Source organism: Nuphar pumila, chromosome 8 (assembly GCF_984573655.1).
Source record: "Nuphar pumila chromosome 8, dmNupPumi1.hap1.1, whole genome shotgun sequence".
Classification (NCBI taxonomy): domain Eukaryota; kingdom Viridiplantae; phylum Streptophyta; class Magnoliopsida; order Nymphaeales; family Nymphaeaceae; genus Nuphar; species Nuphar pumila.
The window spans coordinates 26,066,347-26,086,967 of record NC_143256.1 but is presented as its reverse complement, the minus strand read 5'-3'; the positions used below and the strand labels follow the sequence as shown (position 1 = coordinate 26,086,967).

General features: G+C 39.4%; 2 protein-coding genes across 3 annotated transcripts in view; both read right to left on the bottom strand.

Moving 5' to 3' along the window:
• The window catches only part of GPAT9 (glycerol-3-phosphate acyltransferase 9), a 44,612-nt gene extending 41,465 nt beyond the window's left edge, over positions 1 to 3,147 (bottom strand). For both annotated transcript variants that reach the window (XM_090016114.1, XM_090016115.1), the window contains exons 1-3: positions 3,017 to 3,147; positions 2,429 to 2,599; positions 2,272 to 2,329 (exon numbers count right to left, since the gene is read on the bottom strand). In XM_090016114.1, the coding sequence (XP_089872240.1) occupies positions 2,272 to 2,329; positions 2,429 to 2,511 (141 nt within the window). In that variant the 5' untranslated portion in view covers positions 2,512 to 2,599; positions 3,017 to 3,147. The remainder of the gene's footprint in view (positions 1 to 2,271; positions 2,330 to 2,428; positions 2,600 to 3,016) is intronic.
• A 15,897-nt stretch (positions 3,148 to 19,044) lies between these two features.
• Positions 19,045 to 20,310, bottom strand: LOC149829840 (uncharacterized). The gene is made up of 2 exons (XM_090015312.1): positions 19,984 to 20,310; positions 19,045 to 19,872 (listed from the first exon to the last, which is right to left on the bottom strand). Exons 1-2 carry the CDS (start codon positions 20,308 to 20,310, stop codon positions 19,045 to 19,047), a joined length of 1,155 nt encoding a protein of 384 aa, XP_089871438.1.
• Positions 20,311 to 20,621: the final 311 nt, after the last annotated feature.

The window sequence follows — 20,621 nt, the reverse complement described above, 5'->3', positions numbered from 1 at the left end:
TCTAAAGTTCTAACTTCTAAACAAACATCAAGGTAATTTTTCAAGCACTAGAACACATAATAATGCAAACAAAAACGCTTAAACTTATTTTTAATTTCCATGATCTAATGACACAAAATAAGTCACAAATTCACATTAACAATCTATATACACAAAATTACAAACCAACACATACACAATAGATTACATGTACATACACAATCTTTATATGCAGTTATGTACATGTACAAACCTACACATACGCAATCAATTACATGCATATCCACAAAACAAAAAATTATTTTAAAATAATGACACAAACTAACATTCACAATTTGATATACGCAATCTATACAAAAACCAACAAATACACAATAAATTACATGTGCATACATAATCACATGCACAGTCAATTAATTGCATAGAGGAAGAAAAAGAAGACGCACACAGGAAGAGGAAGAAGAAGAAGCGGCAGCAGCAGCAGGAGGGAAGAAAAAAAGGAGGAAAGAAGAAGAAGAAGACGAAAGGAAGAAAGAATATGAAGCGGCAGCAGAGGAAGGGAAGAAGAAAAAGGGAAGGAGAAAGAAGGGAAGAAGAAAGAGCAAAAGAAGAGGAGAGAAAGAATGTACCCACCACCGGTGGTGGCTGCTAGTGGTGGTGAAGAGAGTGGGGACTAGGGAGGAGAAAGTGGGGCCCTAACATCGGGCCTCCGTCCCACCTTTTGTTTTGGCCTTTTTCTTAATTACAAATGAGGCATGCGCCTCAAGGCGTATGAGGGGCATGCCTCACACATGCTTGCGCCTTACGCTTGTGCCTCAAGGCAAAAAGCCCCTCGGGTTGAGACGATGAGTGCTTTTTGCGCCTTGAGGTGCTTTTTTCACAACACTGCTCTGGATGCTCCTGATATAGCAACCCTCTTATCACTGAATGAATCTACCATTCTAACAATAGATACATGAGTCCCAACAAACTTCAATGGGTCAAGCTAAATCAATTCCCCCCCTTTCCATCACAACCACAACCTCTAACTATACTATAAATTTCTTACTCATAACAAACAATAACAACGGCAAAATATCCAAGAACTATTTAAAACACAACCAATCACCACCCAGGAATGATTTGAATGACCTCCTTCTCCATACCCTCCAAACCCGCAACTACACTATAAAACAAACCTGCACAAGAAAACCTACACAAGAAGGAAACTACACAACCAACCACAAAAATATGCATCAAACAAGATGCACACACAGCCAATCAAAGACCAAAGATGTTGTCGATACTATCAACTCAACCAGCACACATGTGCTCAGCCGATATGAAGAACATCAACAAAAACACCTCAAATGCCTCAAAAATATGCACCAAACAAGGTGCACGCCAATCAAAGAACAAAGATGTTGTCTATACTACCAACACACTTATGTGCTCAGCCGATATGAAGAACATCAACAAAAACACCTCAAATGCCTCACAATAGCCCTCATAACCAGTCAACAGATGTCGATTAATAATAAATAGGCCTTAGACTACAAAACGTTTTTCACAACCCAAACTTGATTCCAATATCTAAACTCAGTTACCTCCACTTAATATACTCCAAAAGATTCTTTAAAACTCAATCAAAACAGCAAAACTCTTACCAAGAATGCTATTAACAGCCTTCTTACTCAAAAATGACCCAAATACACTGATTTAGGGCAAACAAAAACTACCGATAGCAGCATATTGAACAAATTTTGCAAATCTGGGGACTAAGGAACTCGATATCATAGTCACAAATATCGGTATCCACTATATCTCGGTGAGGCTTTTTCTCGCAATATTATATGTTTGGTGATAAATCTCGGAAAAATCTTGAGAAAATCTTGAAGCTTAACAAAATAAAAATTATATAAAAATAACAAAAATAACTAAGAAAATATCATGTTTAGATAATAAAATACATATATAAAAAAAATAAGTAAAAATGCAAAATAAAGAAGAAAAACAATTTAAGATGTAGAAAATAAATAAAAACAGTAACTCAATTATTTTTACTAATAGGCACTTAATTCTTGTGACGAATTTCTTTTAAACTCAATTATTTTTCATGTTAGACGCATACTCTAAAGCAACGTCACTTTTATGCAGCACCCCAATGATATTTCAAAAGTATGAACAAACTAAATCAGAATAACAAACAATGGCATTCAATAAATCCTCCGAACAATTTGAACAGCACACATGCAAGAATCAGAGATAACATAAATAACAAAATAGTTAAGAAAAATAAAGAGAGAGAGAGACATCGATAATAGCGCCCGCAGCCTCACTTAAAGCAGGCGAAATATTAAGCAGGTCGGAGCTGTTTCTGTGTTAAGGATTGGAAAGAAAAAAAAAATCGAGAATCGCTTCGTAGAGAGAAGTCGAAAGCAAAAGAGGAGATGGGTAAGGAAGAGGATACAGATGAAGGGTCTTGTCTGGGTCGATGGCGGAGTCGGTGAGGTACTCTTCGATGTTTGGGCGATCAAAATCCATCTCTGACATTACACCACTTGAGACTCCCCTCGTCAAAACCGATCGATCAATGCCGCTATCCCCTTGTAATTAGATTTAGGAAACCAAAGCTTTGTCCCTATCAAAACAGATCATCGATCAGCAACGAGATTATTATCACCTTTGGAGAAACAATGCAAGCGCCCTAGAAACCCCACCCGCCCTCAATCACAATGCCAGCCCCTGCCTAACTCAATGACTACAGCTAGGGCTGGCAAACGAATCAAGCATCTCGTGACTCGTCGAACCTGAACATAAGGTGTTCGGCTAGGCACGACTGAGGAGAAGGGGGCCCGCCGGCCTGACAGAAACGAGGGAGGGGGCAGGGGCTGCGCCACTTCCCTCAGGCCGGAAAGGGAGGCAGGGGGGCGTCGCCCCCCCCCCCCTGCCCGCTGGCCGGAAAAAGAGGGAAGGAAGGGGCGACGCCCCTGCCCTCCTGACCGAAAAGAGAGACAGGCAGATAGTAGGGAGAAGGAGCAGGGATGGAGGCGCGTACCTGCAGGTGAAGGTCGCCGGCGTTGGGTGGGCTCCGGCGAGGGTCTGCCGTGCCGGTGGGGTTTAGGTCGAGCGAGAGGGGAGAGAGAAAGTCGGGGGGGGGGGGGGGGGGGGGGGGCGGGTGAGAGAACAGCGAGGAGAGAGAGAGCGTCGGGGGTTCCCTTTTTCTGCGTAAGAGGGGATCCGAACTTCTTTTTTTTAACGGGTTTTAAAAAAACTTGTCTCTGTATGTGTGCGTTGTTACACAGTATATCCCATGGCATTGGTCCTTCGATATGTTTTGTAATCTCAAATTTATCTGTGTTTAAAAGTGGCTTCTAGGTTATATATAAATCCATCAAAGGGTGTTGGATGGGTTGTGCACAAAGGAGAAACGCCCCCTCAATCTCAACAGATGCCTCTCTTGAATTATGTTATATAACTCTATATTATTCAATGTCTTTTATCTTATTTAATTTAATTTTTCTTGTTTAACTGTTATATAACACATGACAGTTGGAGTGGCTCTTCCAACGGCTGGTTATGGCCACATGCTCTTACATCTCCCACTTGACCATAAAGGGCTACCGGTGTTTCAAGTTTATTCACTTATTACGTTTTAGCATCGAATATATTCTTGAGTTATATTATTCACACAATTTTATTGTGGACTTATATACTCATTAATTAGACATATTTGAGTCCCGTTTGACTCACATGTCTAGTAAAAACTTTTTCGGTGATTACCTTGGTTAGAGGATTTGCTATAATATCACCCGAAAGAACATAACTAACTATTATTTCATGTATCATAAGCATATCATGAACATATTGGTATTCAACCTCAATATGCTTACTCTTAGAGTTATTAGCTCGTATATGAATTAAATAAATAGTAGTTTTGTTATCACAATAAATTTAAATTGGATCTCTCGAAATATCTAATTTCAAATCATTTTATGAAGTGATTTATCCATATACCAAAGGTGGTTGCTGTGTTACAGGCTATATATTCAGCTCCTGGATTTGTTATGTCGTATACCCTTGCTTCTTGCACAACCATTCAACTGCCCACCTCCTAATGTAAATTCATAACCAGAGGTGGATTTTGCTTTGTCTCTATCACCAGCAAAATCTACATTAATATACCCCACAAGTCTTAGTTTATCTGCTTGATAGCATAACTTGAGTTCATTAGTTTCCCTTAAATACCTAAAGATTATTTTCATTGTTTTTCAATGAAGAAGTCTAGATACTTACTAGACTCACATCCAAACTTATATTAGGTCTAGTGTAAAGTATTTTATACATCAGGCTTCCAATTGCTTGAGCATAAGGAACATCTAGCATTTCTTATCTATCTTTTGGACAATAATTTTTACTTAGTTTTAAGACTTTAACCACAGGAGTATCATTTGCCTTAATACTTTTCATTTTAAATCTCTTCAAAATATGATCAATATATTTCTCTTAACTTAGACATAACAATCTCAATTTTATATCTCTTTGGATTTTAATTCCAAAGATATATAAGGCTTCACTTATATCCTTTATTTCAAATTGAGAACTTAACTAAGACTTAGTCTCATTTACCATGTCTATATCATTTCCTGTGATTAGTATGCCATCAACATAAAAGTACAACATAGTAAACTTACTCTTACTTTTCTTTGCATATACACAGTGATCCAAATTATTTGCCTTAACCCAACTTGATTATGTCCTTATGAAAAGTTAAGTATCACTATTTAGGTGACTGCTTAAGTCTATGAATTTATTCAACTTGTATATTTTATTCTCTTGACCTTTAATTTAAAAGTCTTATGGTTGTTGCATAAATTTGGTTTATTTTAGTTCACCATTCAAAAAAGTTGTTTTCATATCTATTTGATATAGGACGAGATCGAAATAAGCCACCAGTGTTGCAGACCCTACTAAATTCGAGCCAAGGCAAGAGGTGGATTGGGTTGTTGCACAACATAACAGACCAAATCACGTGCAGACAGATGAGCAACGTGTCAAGGAAAACTAGCAGGGTTCAGTTGAGCGTTGAGTTACAGCAATTGGGCCAGCATAGTGTCGGGACAGGTTCATGCGCAGCAGACCAATCAGCTGAGTCTCGTTGGTGCGGTACAGGGTGGACAACACTAGAGGGACATGGTTGTGTGGTTTCAACTGAGCGTTAAGGGTTGATGCCAGTCAGTCTTGAAGTGCGGGCTGCCCAAAGGCTTGGTGTCAAGTCGATGTCAACTCTATAAATAGTTTGGTCTTTTGTAAATAAAGCATTATGTAATCTGATGAGATTTGAGATTGGAATGAATTCAAGTTTTCTTTTGGCTCCTCTTATGGAGATCGACCTCTCTTGAGGATTTAGGATAATTAGACTAATTTAGTTAGTCTAGTTAGATCATCTTCCTACCTTCCACTTTATATTCTCTTTTAATTGAGAACTCAAGTGATCGGATAGAGGATGCATCATGCAAAGATCGTCTTCAATTGCACACCGATCCACAACTGGCGGATGATCAAGCATTCCATGTCGTAGCTCACCTCAACCCAGGATTGCACCTATGCATAAAGCCTTGACGCAAAAAGAGCATATTAGCTCTTGAGCGTCTGTGTGAACTGCAGCTGAGTGAAATCACTTGCGCTCTTTTCTTCTTCATTTTTTTATTTTAAAAATATGTTCATTATATTGCAGAAACTAGCTTGAGTGGATCCGGTCATCTGCAACTACTGCGCTAGTGGGTAACGTGCATTAATCGAGCTTAAGGCACAACGATGAGCGTTGAACACCACAACGACTGCGAGCGCTAACACCTTGCGCATGCATGCAAGTCATTTGTCTGCGTCTGCATGCATAGATGAACTCATCGCACCTACGAGCATTGTATGCATAAGTGTGCATGCGTGCGCTGTGAGCAGAAGAGTGCTTGTGTGCGCCAGAACGAGTAACGCATGTGTGCATTGAAGAATATACAACACCTGTGTGTGCCTAGTCAATTGTGTGCCTGCGTGCACCCAACAGTTGAGCCCAGTGGTAGAAGATCCACAGCAGGGCCGTATCAATTAGTATCAAAGTTATGTTTCTGAAAGCAGCACTGCTCAAGGAGATCATGCTGGACCAGTTGCATCAGCGAGTCCACGAGCGCTTTGAGGAAACTTCACTCTGAGTTGCTTCACTTGAAGGCAAACTCGAGCGAGTGGACCGCCAAATGATAAGTCTTAAAGCACAAATCACTTCGCTACAGCAGAATGTGACTGAGTTATTTGCTGATTTGAAGGCTCAGCTGAAGGCCGAGGGTAAGAGGCCTGAGCTGCTTGGTTGTTCTGTGGACAGGCGTGCGCCTGATGCGCAGATGATGTTTGATAAGATGTAGACAATAGCAGGACCCTCAGCGGTTCGCACAGGGGAAGTGCCTCGCGCACAGTTCCAAGTGCACGATATGCCAGGAACTGGCGCAAATGCAATAGCACTGAATGTGCTCAGCTCTGACACACCTTGGCATTGTACGACTGCATTTAATGAGCCTTGGTGTTGTGCAAATGCGTATGAAGCATCCTGCATAATTGCACGTGCGCGCTTTGCATCATCGCGAAATGCACGCGGAGGTGCTAGCACAAATGCACTGCAGCGCAACGTGCGCTACACACTGCCATACGATGCCTACGGCAATTTCCGCATGGGTGAGCAACTGCACCACGCGTGCTACGCTATGATGCACAATGTGTGCAGTGCTGCCTACGAGGATGACCTGGCACGCCGCATGGGTGACAAAAGACAGCATGCGCACCCTGCGTGTGGCAAACCCGGCTATGCAAACCTTGATGATTTTGAGGAAAATTCTCCTTGGCATGACCAGAATGATGAAAATGTCTATGATCCAAATGAGACAGTGCGAGAATGTCAATTCACACCCGAACATGGAAGTTTTTGTGAATCAAATTTACCTAGATCGGTCAAAATTCCATTTTTGGTATTCAGGGGCACAAATCCGATGGAATGACTCTATAAAGCATGTCAATTCTTCATTAGTCTTAATATGAAGATTGAGCACATGGTCCGATGTGCTATTACGAGATCTAAAGGAGAAGCTCTAAGATAGTTCCGATGGTTCGACCAACGAAATGACTATCGTACTTGAGATATATTAGAACGAAAACTTATAAAAAGATTTGACCCAACTTCATACACCAATCACGGAGTAGAAATGAAGCAACTTCGCCAAATTGGTTTCATACAAGAGTACCAAGCTCAATTTGAGGATTTATGCTCTCTATGTGGTGAATGGAATGAATATGCACTTTTGAGTTCTTTCATTGGTTGATTGAAAGATGACATCCAACATAAGCTAATGACTTACAATCCACTAATACTTGAGGATTGCTATCTTCAAGCATGCATCATTAGAGAAAAATACAAAAGAATGTATGAGATTCGCAAAAGCTCCATGAATGACAATCAAAGATCCAAATTCATACCAAGGCCTATACCAAACAAAGGGGTTAAGTTTCGAGATTTCAATAACCCTAAAGTGGAGCATATCTCTAGGGAGGAGATGAAAGAGTTGTGAATGAATGACTTATGTTTTAATTGCAAGAGCAATTGGATACCGGGTCACAAATGCAAATCTCTCAAATGCTTGATAGTGACCAACAATGAAAAAGAATGTGAGCTGGAAGAAAAAGAGACCAATGATGAATTGGACTATGAGAAAATTGAAGAAATTCAAGGATCGATTGGCCAATGTTATGCTTTGAGAAGCAAATCAGCCCCTAATTCCATGAGAGTCCCCAACACTTTATCTAGAAAGAAAGTTGATATTTTGTTAGACACGGGTCTACCCACAACTTTGTGAGAGAGGACTTAGTGTCTAAGTTCAAGTTTCAACCACATGATTATCCAAAGTTTGATGTTATGGTGGGAGATGGAAGTTATCTCAAATGTGGCCAACTTTGCACTGATATGGAGATCAACCTTCAAGGATCTTACTTCAAGCTTGACTTGTTCATGTTACCTATGCATGGCACTGATGTTGTGTTGGGAATGTGTTGGCTTCGCTTTTTAGGGAGTGTCACATGGAACTTCACCAACATGAAAATGATATTTTCCAAAGAGGGCCGACCAATGATCTTAAAAGCTAACTATACACAAGAAGGCGAGATTATTGATGGCCAAGAGGCTATAAAGATTTTTCAAGCTACACATATGGCTTTCTTATGTTTGGTACAAACAATAGTTCCAAAAGAGGAGTCCAAGTTGGAAGACATTGTTTCATCGAACATGAGTGAGTTGTTTGAGTCATTTAAAGATGTTTTTGGAGAACCCAAGAGGTTACCTCCTTCACACACTCAAGACCATCACATACCTCTTATTTCGGGACAAGGTCTGGTTAGTGTAAGACCATACCAGTATGCTTTTGCACAAAAGGGAAAAATTGAAAAGTTAGTGTAAGAGATGCTTGAAAGTGGCATCATCCACACAAGTTTAAGTGCATATTCTTCATCGATTCTTCTTGCGCAAGAAGGATAACTCATGACGATTTTGCATTGATTATAGAGCACTTAATGAGGTGACATTTAAAGACAAGCATCCCATTATGGTCATTGATGAACTATTGAATGAGTTATTTGGTGTCAAATACTTTTTCAAGCCTGACTTAAGAGCCGGATATCATCAAATCTGAATGGCTAATGAAGACATAAAGAAGACCGCATTTCACATGCATGATGGTCACTATGAATTCTTGGTTATGCCATTTGGGTTGACCAATGTGCCGACCACCTTCCAAAGAACAATGAACGACATATTTAGACCAATGTTGAGCAAGTTTATGTTGGTATTCTTTGATGACATATTGGTCTATAGCTCGAATTGGGAGAATCACCTCAAACACTTGATAATTGTGTTGGATATGTTGAGAGAACATACTCACTTTGCCAAGCGAAGCAAATGTAGCTTTGGACAAGTGAGTGTGTCTTATCTTGGACACATAGTGGGAAATAAAGGGGTATGTACCGATTCGGATAAGACCATGTCTAGTTGGCCTACTTCGTGCATCATCAAAGCCTTTAGCGGTTTCTTTGGTATTATGGGTAATATCGTTGGATCATTCGACACTATGGCATCATTGCTTAACCACTTATGACATTGTTGAAAAAGAATGCATGGGAATGAAATAGTGAAGCCGAACATGCCTTCCAAATTCTCATTCAAGCAATGATTGCGACAACGGTTCTTGCTTTACCCGACTTTGATAAGGTCTTTGTTTTAAAAATTGATGCTTGTGACATCAGAATTGGGACCATACTAATGCAAGAAAGTCATCCATTGTCATACTTAAGTAAAGATCTTCTGAGTAAGATCAAAAGCCTTTCTACTTATGAGAAGGCTCTTCTGGGTAAGATCAAAAGCCTTTCTACTTATGAGAAGAAACTTCTCGCCATTGTGTTGGCTTTAGAAAAGTGAAGACCCTATTTACTTGGGAGACAATTCCTAATTTAAACGGATCATCAAAGTCTCAAGTATATCTTACAACAAAGAGTCTCAACACCTCTTCAACAAAAATGGTTGACTAAGCTCATGGGATACAACTTTGAAATTAAGTACAAGAAAGGTCTCAAGAATGTAGTTGCCGATGCATTGTCTAGAAAAATGAAAAATGACTCACTTAGTCATTTCCAAGGCCACGACTACATGGGAAGAGGATACTAACCTCTGCAAGAAGTATCACAAATTTTCTCGTAGAGGACTAGGAACATTTCAAAAGGGAGGGATTGTTGCGGACCCTATTGAATTCAAGCCAAGGTAAGAGGTGGATTCGGTTGCCGCACAACATAAAGGACCAAATCACCAAATCATGGGCAGACAGATAAACAATGTGTCAAGGAAAACCAACAGGGTTTGGTTGAGCATTGAGTCACAACTATCGGGACAACAATTTAGCATAGTGTCGGGTCAAGTTGATGCACAGTAGATCAGTCAACTGAGTGAGGTTGGTGCGGTACAGAGTGGACAGCACTAGAGGGCCATAGCGGTGTGGTTTCAGCTGAGCACTAAGGGTTGGTGCCAGTCAGTCTTGAAATGCAGGCTGCTCAAAGGCTTGTCACCAAGTCAAGGTCAACTCTATAAATAGTTTGATATTTTGTAAATAAAGCATTATGCAATCTGATGAGATTTGAGATTTTAATGAATTCAAGTTTTCTTTTGGCTCCTCTTATGGAGATCAACCTCTCTTGAGGATTTAGGCTAATTAGATTATTTAGTTAGTCTAGTTAGATCATCTTCCTACCTTCCACTTCATATTCTCTTTTAATTGAGAACTCAAGTGATCAGATAGAGGATGCATCGTGCAAAGATCGTCTTCAATTGCACACCGATCCACAACCGACGGATGATCAATCATTCTATGATACAGCTCACCTCAGTGTAGGATTGCACCTGTGCATAAAGCCTTGACACATAAACATCACATTAGCTCTTGAGTGTCCGTGTGAACTGTAGTTGAGTGCAATCACTTACACTATTTTCTTCTTCAATTTTTGCTTTTGAAAACACATTCATCATGTTGCAAAAACTAGCTTGAGTGGATCCGGTCATCTGTAGGTACTGCACCAACAGATAACGCACATCGATCGAGCTTGAGGCACAATGACGAGCGTTGAACACCACAACGACTGCGAGTGTTAAGTAACGCCTTGCGCATGCGTGCACAAGTCATTTGCTTACGTCTGTGTGCACTGTGAGCAGAAGAGCACTTGTGTGTGCCAGGACGAGTAACACATGTGCGTGTTGAAGAATATACAACACCTACATGTGCCTAATCAGTTGTGTGCCTACGTGCACCTAACTGTTGAGCTCAGTGTTTGAAGATCCATAGCAGGGCTACATCATCAGTGTCAAAATAATGCGAATAGAGACCAATTTTGTCAGAGGAGAATAAGTTTCTTCATAATTTCTACCCTCACATTAAGAATATCCTTTTGCAACTAATTTTGTCTTGAACTTATCAATAGTTCTATGAGCCTTGAGTTTCTTTTAAAGTTTCTCTTTCAACCTTCACGCAAAGTAGTTAGTTCTCAAACTTTATTCCTTTTTATAGAATCCAACTCATCTTTTATTGTTTTCATCCAAGCAATTGCATCATTAAAACTTAGGTTATTGGTGGTACTTTTAGCAATGGTTATTTTTAAAACATTATTTTTATCGTTGAAATTGCTTAGAAAATCGCCAACCAAGTAATAATAAGTGGTGAGTCAGATCGATCCACAAGGAATGGAAAATACTCAAATTAAAACTAAACTTTGCACTTTATTGATATTGAACTTGTTTAATTATAGAAAATATTACAATGAAATCAAAATTGAATAAGAACAGAAAAAAACACGTAGTGACTTAAGCCTGCGAACAAAAAAGGCATTTTCGTTATTTCGCTTGATGCAATACTCAATCACTGGGATGAGATGCTCTTAACTTGCAACTTAATATCATCTGCACGACAAAAATGAAGTTAGTAAAACTATTTATAAAAATTGAAATAACTATCTCTAAATTAATTCTAAAAGTAACCGTTAATCTAATTCTACGTAAAAAGAGAAACTACCAGAGCTAATTCTCTCAACTAATTATCCTAACGCTATAATTAACTCTGGACTAATAATAGAATCCTAATAAAACACTAAAAATTGGAATTAGAAAAACTACGTAAAATCGCACGACTTTTGCCCCCACGCTCCGCGAAACCCTAATTTCTAGTAGGTAGTCAGAGAATGAATAGCAGACGGCTCAAACGGAGTCTGATTGGAGTGATTTTTGATCTATTGTATTTCTGACAGAGCCAAAAATTCAGCAAAACTTTCGGATCCCAAATGTCATTTCAAGAGCTCCAGATATAAGCATCACAAATTCAATCAAAATTATGAAATGAACCTATCTAGAACCTCAAATGCTGTGATGTGCAAAACTATGTAAAAATGAGCCCTAAAACACTAATTATCAAACTAAAACATGGGCATACTAATTCTAAATCTAATTAAACTGATAACCTACAGAAAATAAAAATATAACAATGGATTCTAAGCTCATAAATCGACAAACCCAGCTAGAGACGTGTTCTAATCAGTTTTGACATAGAAATCAAGAACTGTTGCGATGAATGTCTAAAATGCAAAGGAGAATGAATTTAACCTCACTACACTCTGTAAGAGACTAAATACTAACTAACTAATGCTTAAAACCATGTTAAAAACACAAATCTAATCAGGAAACTAATACCCATACTTATTATCCAGAATCACTATTGCTACAAGGAAAACTATTTCTAAATAATGATAAGATTAGGACTAAGCTAACTATAGCTAATCTATATTAACTAAAATACTGAATGCAGCCTCTACTACTAATTGGCTAAGTAATCTAATTACAAAGTAACTAACAACTAACTTAATCACTTGTTAACAACTAACTCGTAATGAACTAATCACTAACTAATCATTCAATGAACTAAAAGCAAAAATGCAGTGAAAATTAGCAATTAAAAATAGTAGAAATCACAATGAAAATCAGCAGTAAGAACAATCAAGAAAAAATGCAATGAAAATCAATTACAAAACAATAAACTAATATAGTGGAGCTTCAGTAAAAAAAAATAGTAGAACAAATAGTAAAAATTGCAGCAAAACAAACACTAACACAAGCACTAAAACAAATAGTGAAAATCAAACACTAAAACAGACAGTGTTAATGATACTTATCAAACTAAAACAGTAGTAACAACCAGTAACCCCTTCTAAAACAATGTTAACAAACAGTAAAACAATATAGTAAGACTTAGCTGATGCAGCAAAGACAAACAATCAGTAAGAAAATTCCTGCTAAACTCAGTATTAGCAGTGACATTCAGCAGTAACAAATAGGAAATTAAAAGAGGAATAATAAATCAAAACAGGAGTAGGAATAGGAAACGAAACAACTAAAGTCAACTAAAAAAAATTGCAGGAATAGGAAACTTAGTTGAATGCTAAAAATCGCAGTAAGAAGTCAAAACAGATTAAAGCAACACAAAACATCAATCAAAACGAAAATAAAATAGAAAAAAAAGGAATTAAGCAGATTAAAACAGGAATTAATACTGAAAGAAAAACAGAAAAAGAACAACTCACGAACAGGAAAGAAAAGCTTGAAACAATGACAGGAAACGAATCAAAAACAGGAAAGGAATACAAATGTAAAAACAGGAAAGAGGTTAAAACAAACACATGAATCAAAACAAAAACAAAAACAGGAATCAAAACTTGAATCGAAACAGGAACAAAGAAAGTAAACATGGATCAAAATTCAAAACTGAAATCAAAACAACAAAAAAACAAAAACAGAAAAGAAAGTAGGGATCAAAACATATTAAAACAAAACAAAACAGACATCGAAACAAAAATAAAAATAGGAAACGAAACAAGAATCAAGCAGGAACTGAAACAGGAATCAAGCAGGTAATAAAAAACAAAAACAAAAACAGAAATTAATACAGAAATAGGAAAGAAAGCAGGAATCAATACATGTTAAAATCAGGAAACGAAAACAAGAACAGAAAACAAATCAAAACTGAAATAAAAAACAAAAACAGGAATCAACATTTAAACAGTGCTAAAAAAAGTAATAGAAATACGCATCTACACTCACTCTATTGTGTTGGTTTATGCACGAACTAGCTAAATCTAAGGGTAAAAAAAAAGAATGCAAACAACCAAAATTTCAATCACACGCATTCGACTCTACGCTACAAGAGATGGGATGAGAGACATATCGTGGCCTATTCCGACAGTCTGAGGAGTGGGATGGTAGAAAAGAACGATTCAAGATCGGGAAGAAGACACCATCCAAACTGCTTCTGCTGCAATACCATTCTGTTGGTGTTGTTAATGGCTGGAGCACAGCTGGAAAGCCACACAGAATGAGGGATGAAGGAAGGGGACGCCGGATAGAAGGAACCAGCCACCCAACCGTTGTAGACGGCACAACCGGCTGGATCAAGCATACTTCACGCCTGATTTCCTGCACAAAACAACAACTCACGTTAAAGATTAACAGCAAAGAGGAATGGAGGATGAAACGGAAGGGGAAGAAGTGGTGGAGGGAGACGATGGAGCTCGATGGTTGAGACGACCAACCATTTGTGCGTGCGAAAAGAAGTCTTAGAAAAGAAGAAGGAGAAGAGACGAACGGGGGAAATGGATGAGGAAGAAGGAGAAGGGAGAAGGGTGAGTTCTGAGTGGCGCATCTCCCAAGGCAGGAACCTACGATTAGGGTTAGAGTGTGGTTTTTAAAGCCCAAAACCATATTTTGGTTAATTCCAAAATAAGGATTAAAACCAAAAGAATGGCTAGGCGTCACTTCTGAGGGGATTTTCTGCAATTATTTTCAAAAACTGGATTTGGGGCAAGATGTGGGTTGGATCTTGAAGTTTTGGCTCGATCCACAGCCCAGAATGGCCGTTTGGATCCAAATTGACCCATTTTGTCTCGAGGTCCGACCCACTATACTATAAATGCGATAATTTTCTCATTTTAAGTCCGATTCAAACAAAATTTGAACCGTAGCTCCATGACCTCTAAATGCATCTAAGTGAGGGTACTAAACCTATAAATAATACGCTTTTACAATAAAAATATATTATAATTATGAGTAATTTATGCATCATCAAATACCCCCATGCTAGAATAATTGCTAGTCCCTAGCAATATACGCTACCCTTGCAATGAAGATATGGACTACCCCAATAAAATGCAAACTTTTATTAAACTAACTCACTTTCGTAGGAATCACAGTTGCATTTAGCTTATGCAACAAGCCATTTTTGAACTTCTGGGTTATCTCAGTGGACAAGCAAGGTCTCGTGAGGGTTTGCAGAGATGCTACCCACAAACATCAGAAATCATGCAGAAATTTAAATTTTTCTAAAATGCTAGGCAATTCCAGAAATCAATTTTAGCTGACATTTCATGTAATTTTTTACTTCTCAAAACATAATTAGAGATTCTATGCCTCCATGATACAAATTTTCCTTTCACTCTTATAAAGATTGCATTTATCTATGATTGTTTCTCAGAAAATCGTGTATTGTCATGCTATTGCTCATTTTTTATCACATGTATCTTTTTCTGCATAATCTTTCAATCTACTTCTAAGTAATGAATTTTTCTTTACATTAAGCTCTCATTTTCATTGGATTTTTAATTTTTTTTTTTTTACTTTTTCACTTTTCTTTTGTTTTCATTTGATAGCTTGCGTGTAGTCTGCCTTTGTGCCCTATGCAATGTTAATATCTTCTTATACCACTATATGTATGTTAAAGACATTAACTAGGAACAAAAGTGACTTCCTTCATGTACCCCTTTGACATGAGGTTCAGACACTTCAACTTGTGTCTGATCTCAACTTCTAAGGCTCACGAAGTTTTCACTTTTCTTTTCGAATGAAATTCAAACGCTTCAACTTGCGTCTGAACTTATGTTACTCAAAATTGTGAAACTATCCAAACAACCTAACGCAGAATCTTTTCTTTTGAGCTCGAGCTTTTTCTTTATATATTTTTTTTATTTACTTAGTAGCTTATTTCAAACTGTGCATACTTATAATTTGTGATTCAAAATTATCTTTTCACATTCAAATACAGTATTTTCTTTGAACTTTACATAAATACTCACTTTTTTGGCTTTGTTCAAAAAAAAAATTCCTCATGGGGCTTTTAAAACTTTCTAACATGTCGGATTATGTCAATAACATTCATATATGCTAAATTTTTTTCTAAAATGCCTAATTTATGAGTTTTAGCTACTGAAACATGATAAATAAGACCAAATAGTGTGTATTTACTGAACTCCCCCCCCCTCCCCCGATGCTTGAATGACACTGTCCCTAGTGGCATGCAAAGATGTAAAAATGCAATGTAGATGCACACTAAAGAACTTGAAATCAAGACAAGAGAACAAATAGATACAACCTGATATGTGGAGTCTCTCGAGCTGATTCTTGGCTGGATCATGCTCCATCGCTAAGCATACGCAAATGCTTAGTTTTAAGCTGACTTCACCAATTATCTGTTCTAAAGGCCATGTCCTAAATCCAATAACCTGCACTCATACTCTGAGTGATCAAATAAGCTAGCATGATTTAAATCAAATGTAAACTTATCAGAGATCAAATAACGAAACAAAAATAAAGGTTGGACTGAAAATCCTAAATCTACTATGCACATAAAATACATTTTCCTGCTCGGACCCTAGTCATTTGTGAGATCCCAGACCTCACACTCACTGGCCTGTAAGACATTTGAAATGTAGGGCTTCAGTCTTTGCCCATTAACCTTGAACATGCAATTGGTGCGTGAGTCAACTAGCATCACTGCCCCATGCAGAAACACTTCTTTCACAGTGTAAGGTCCGTCCCATCGTGACTTCAACTTACCTGGGAATAACTGCAAGCAAGAATTAAACAACCACACATTTTGCTCTGGCTCAAACACTTTTCTGATAATATGTTTATCATGAAAGGCTTTGGTGCGAGCTTTATATAACTTGGCATTCACGTATGCATCATTCCTGAGCTCTTCTAGCTCAGTGAGCTGCAGTGCTCACTCCTTGCCAACCTGGGTCATATCAAAGTTAAGCTTTTTAATTGCCCAGTATGCTCTGTGTTCCAATTCTACAGGGAGGTGACATGCTTTTCCAAAAACCAGACAGTATGGGGACATGCCAATAAGGGTTTTGAACACAGTCTTGTATGCCCAAAGAGCATCATCTAAATGTTGGGACCAATCCTTGCGGTCCGGACGGACTGTATTGTCTAAGATCCACTTGATTTTCCTATTAGAAACCTCAACCTGTCCACTGGTCTGCGGATGATAAGGAGTGGTGAAACGATGATTGACAAAGTATTTTCTCAGAAGAGAAGCGACCTGTACGTTCCTAAAATGTTTGCCACCATCAATTATCATCGCGCCTGGCACCCCAAATCAATTGAAAATATTATGCTTAATGAACTTAAGCACGATGCTATGATAGTTGGTCTTGGTTGCCACGGCCTCGACCCATTTGGACACGTAATCGACCGCCACTAAGATATATATATATATATATATATATATATATATATATATATATATATATATATTGCCGAGCGATGGCGGAAATGAGCCCAAAAAATCTATGCCCAAACATAAAAAATCTCAACAATCAAGATCGGAGGCAAGGGCATTATGTCTCTCTTGGACACGTTCCCTGTTTGCTGCCAACGGATACACTTTTTGCAGTATTCATGAGCATCTTTGTGGAGTGTGGGCCAAAAAAATCTAGACTGCAAAACTTTTGCAGTTGTCTTCCTGCTACTAAAGTGCCCTTCACAGGCTAGTGAATGAGAAAAACTCAGGATGGACTCATACTCTTCCTCCGGGACGCACCTCCTGATGATCTAGTCCGCACAATATCTGAATAACTCTGGTTCGTCCTAATAATACTGCCTGACTTCTGCTAAGAATCGCTCTCGCTCATTCTTAGTCCAATGTGCAGGTATTTGTCCTGAAACCAGGTAGTTCACAATATCTGTGAACTAGGGCAAATGCGATGTTCCGACGACTATAATTTGCTCATCGAGAAAGAAATCAATGACCGACCTTTGATCCTGAGTAGAATCCACGATCAGTCTCGAAAGATGGTCTGCTATTACGTTTTTACTCCCCTTCTTATCTTAAATCTCGAGATTAAACTCCTATAGTAGCAGGACCCATCGGATGAGCCTCAGTTTGGTGTCTTTCTTGCTGAGAAGGTACTTCAATGCAACGTGATCAGAATAGACAACTGCTTTCGAATCGAAAAGACAGGACCTAAACTTGTCCAGTGCGAACACTACTGCGAGCAGTTCTTTCTCTGTCGTAGTGTAGTTCATCTGAGCATCATCCACAATTTTACTCACATAGAGCTTCTTATCAATCCTTTACCCTAAAATGGCCCCCATCGCATAATCGGAAGCATCACACATGATCTCAAAAGGAAGCGTCCAATCCAGAGATCTCAGGATGGGCGTAGTGGTTAAGGCCTCTTTGAGTGTCTTAAAGGTCTTCATGCAATCATCATCAAATTCAAAGGGCTGATCCTTTGCCAATAAAGAGCAGAGCGGTCGAGAGATTTTGCTAAAATCTTTGATGAACCACCTGTAAAATCTAGCATGCCCTAAGAATGAACGCACCTGTCTAACAGTAGTGGGCGGAGTCAATCGAGAAATCGACTCCACCTTCGCTCGATCAACTTCTATCCCTCTTTTGGACACAATGTGTCTGAGCACTATCCCTTCTTGGACCATGAAGTGGCTCTTTTCCCAACTCAACACTAGGTTTGTCTCCATACACCTACTCAGTACTTGAGTAAGTTTGTGGAGGCAGTCCTCAAACAAAGAGCCATAAACAAAGAAATCGTCCATGAAAACTTCCATGACATCGTCCACCATGTCAGAGAAGATAGCAATCATGCACATTTAAAAAGTTGTCGGGGCATTGCAGAGCCCAAACGGCATACGCCTAAACGCGAATATGCCATACAGACAAGTAAATGTAGTCTTCTCCTGGTCATCAGGGTGGACAACTACTTGATTATATCCAGAATAACCATCCAAAAAACAGTAGTAGCTTTGTCCAGCGAGTCACTCCAAAATCTAATCAATGAATGGCAACGAAAAATGATCCTTCTGAGTTGCCACATTCAGCTTCCTGTAATCTATACCGACTCGCCACCCTATGGTAGTTCTCATCGGGATATTCTCCCCCTTCTCGTTCTCCACAACAGTGAGTCCCGATTTCTTAGGCATGACCTGAATCAGGCTGACCCACTGGCTATCAGAAATGGGGTAAATGATTCCCTTATCCAACCACTTAACCACTTCATTCTTTACCACTTCTCTCATGTTGGGATTTAGCCTTCTCTGCATATCCCGCACTGGTTTGGATTCTTTATCACAATGAATCTGGTGCATGTAGAATGAAGGGTCTATCCCTCTCAAATCCGCTACCCCCAGCCAATCGCTGCCTTGTGCTCTCGCAAGATGTCGATCAATCTACGCTCCTGCTCCTCAGTGAGCTGTGAGCAGATAATCACAAGCACGGTCTCACCGTCTCTTAGATATACATACTTGAGTGAATCTGGCAAGGGTTTCAGCTCAAGTTGCGGGAGAGACTCTATCGACGACCTCGCTGAGGTCTCAGCAAGTGGTGGGAGAGGCTCAACATGTGCTCTCCATGAACGGGCACCTGAGATTACCAAAGACACATCTACATTATCCCCAGAACTATCTTCTAATGTACAATATAAGTCTAAGGAGTCATCTGCCATATACATCTCGGGATGTGCTTCCACTAACTCCTGAACAATATTTACATGGAAACACTCCACATCTCTCACTGGACCCATCGTGACGTTGAAAATGTTCAACCTAACCTTTCGATTGCGGAACGACAGATCTATGGCTCCGGTTCTGTAATTAATGCACGCATTGACAGTCGCTAAAAAGGGTCTGCCAAGAATAATCGGAGTCTGGTGCTGGCTGTCAATTCCCTCCATGTCGAGAATGATGAAATCGACCAGAAAATAGAAATCATCTACTTTCACTAGCACATCTTTCAAGATACCTCTTGGCACCTTGACTGACCGATGTGCTAGTTGAAGCGTAATAAGGGTCAGTTTCATTTCTCCTAGCCCAAACGAGTCATAGAAGTATCCAGGTAGGATGTTCACACTTGCTCCAAGATCGAGAAGAGCGCGTTCTATCCGGATGTTTCCTATGGTACACGAAATGATCGGGGCTCTAGGGTCCTTGAGCTTTGGTGGGGTCTGGTGCTGCAGCACCGAACTCACATGCTCAGTGAGATGAACCTTGGTGGAAACTTTTTCTCTAGATTTCTTCTTCTAGGTACAAAGTTCCTTGAGGAATTTGGCATAAGCCGACACCTGCTGAATGGCATCAAGCAACAGCAGGTTGATCTGTACATATTTGAAGATCTCAAGCATGTCATGAACCTTCGTGCCTTGCTTTCTTCTTCCAAGGGGAGACTCTAACGCTTCTGGATAGGGTGGCTTGAGAATATACATCGGGGGGTCCTTCGCTTTGTGAGGAGGCTCACCTCTATCATAAATCTGAATCAGGGGCGAGGACTGAGCCACAGGGGGTGATCTAATCGGTTCTGACTCTTCTGTCCTTGAACTGCTCTCGATGTGATGCTCACGTCCGCTCCTAAGGGCCATCACAGCTTTGGCCTGTTGTTGTGAATCTGTCATGTACAGGCCACTAGAGCTCAGCTCCTTGCCCTTAGGGTTCGCAATAGCCTAACTCAACAAGCTACCCTCAGGCCTCCTACTTAGCGCTTCCGCTAATTGTCCCATTTGTGATTCTAGTTTCGCTATGGATTGAGTATGGGAACTCACAATCTGACTGCACTTCTCGAATGCATTCTGATTAGAGGGTTTTACCTCCTGGAATGCTTGGAGAAGTCTCGCCTCGAACGAAGTCTGTGGGGCAGACTCTTGGGAAGGCTGAGGAGGATAATAAGTGGCTTGAGGAAAGCTCGGCCTCTGAAAAGTCTGAGTGA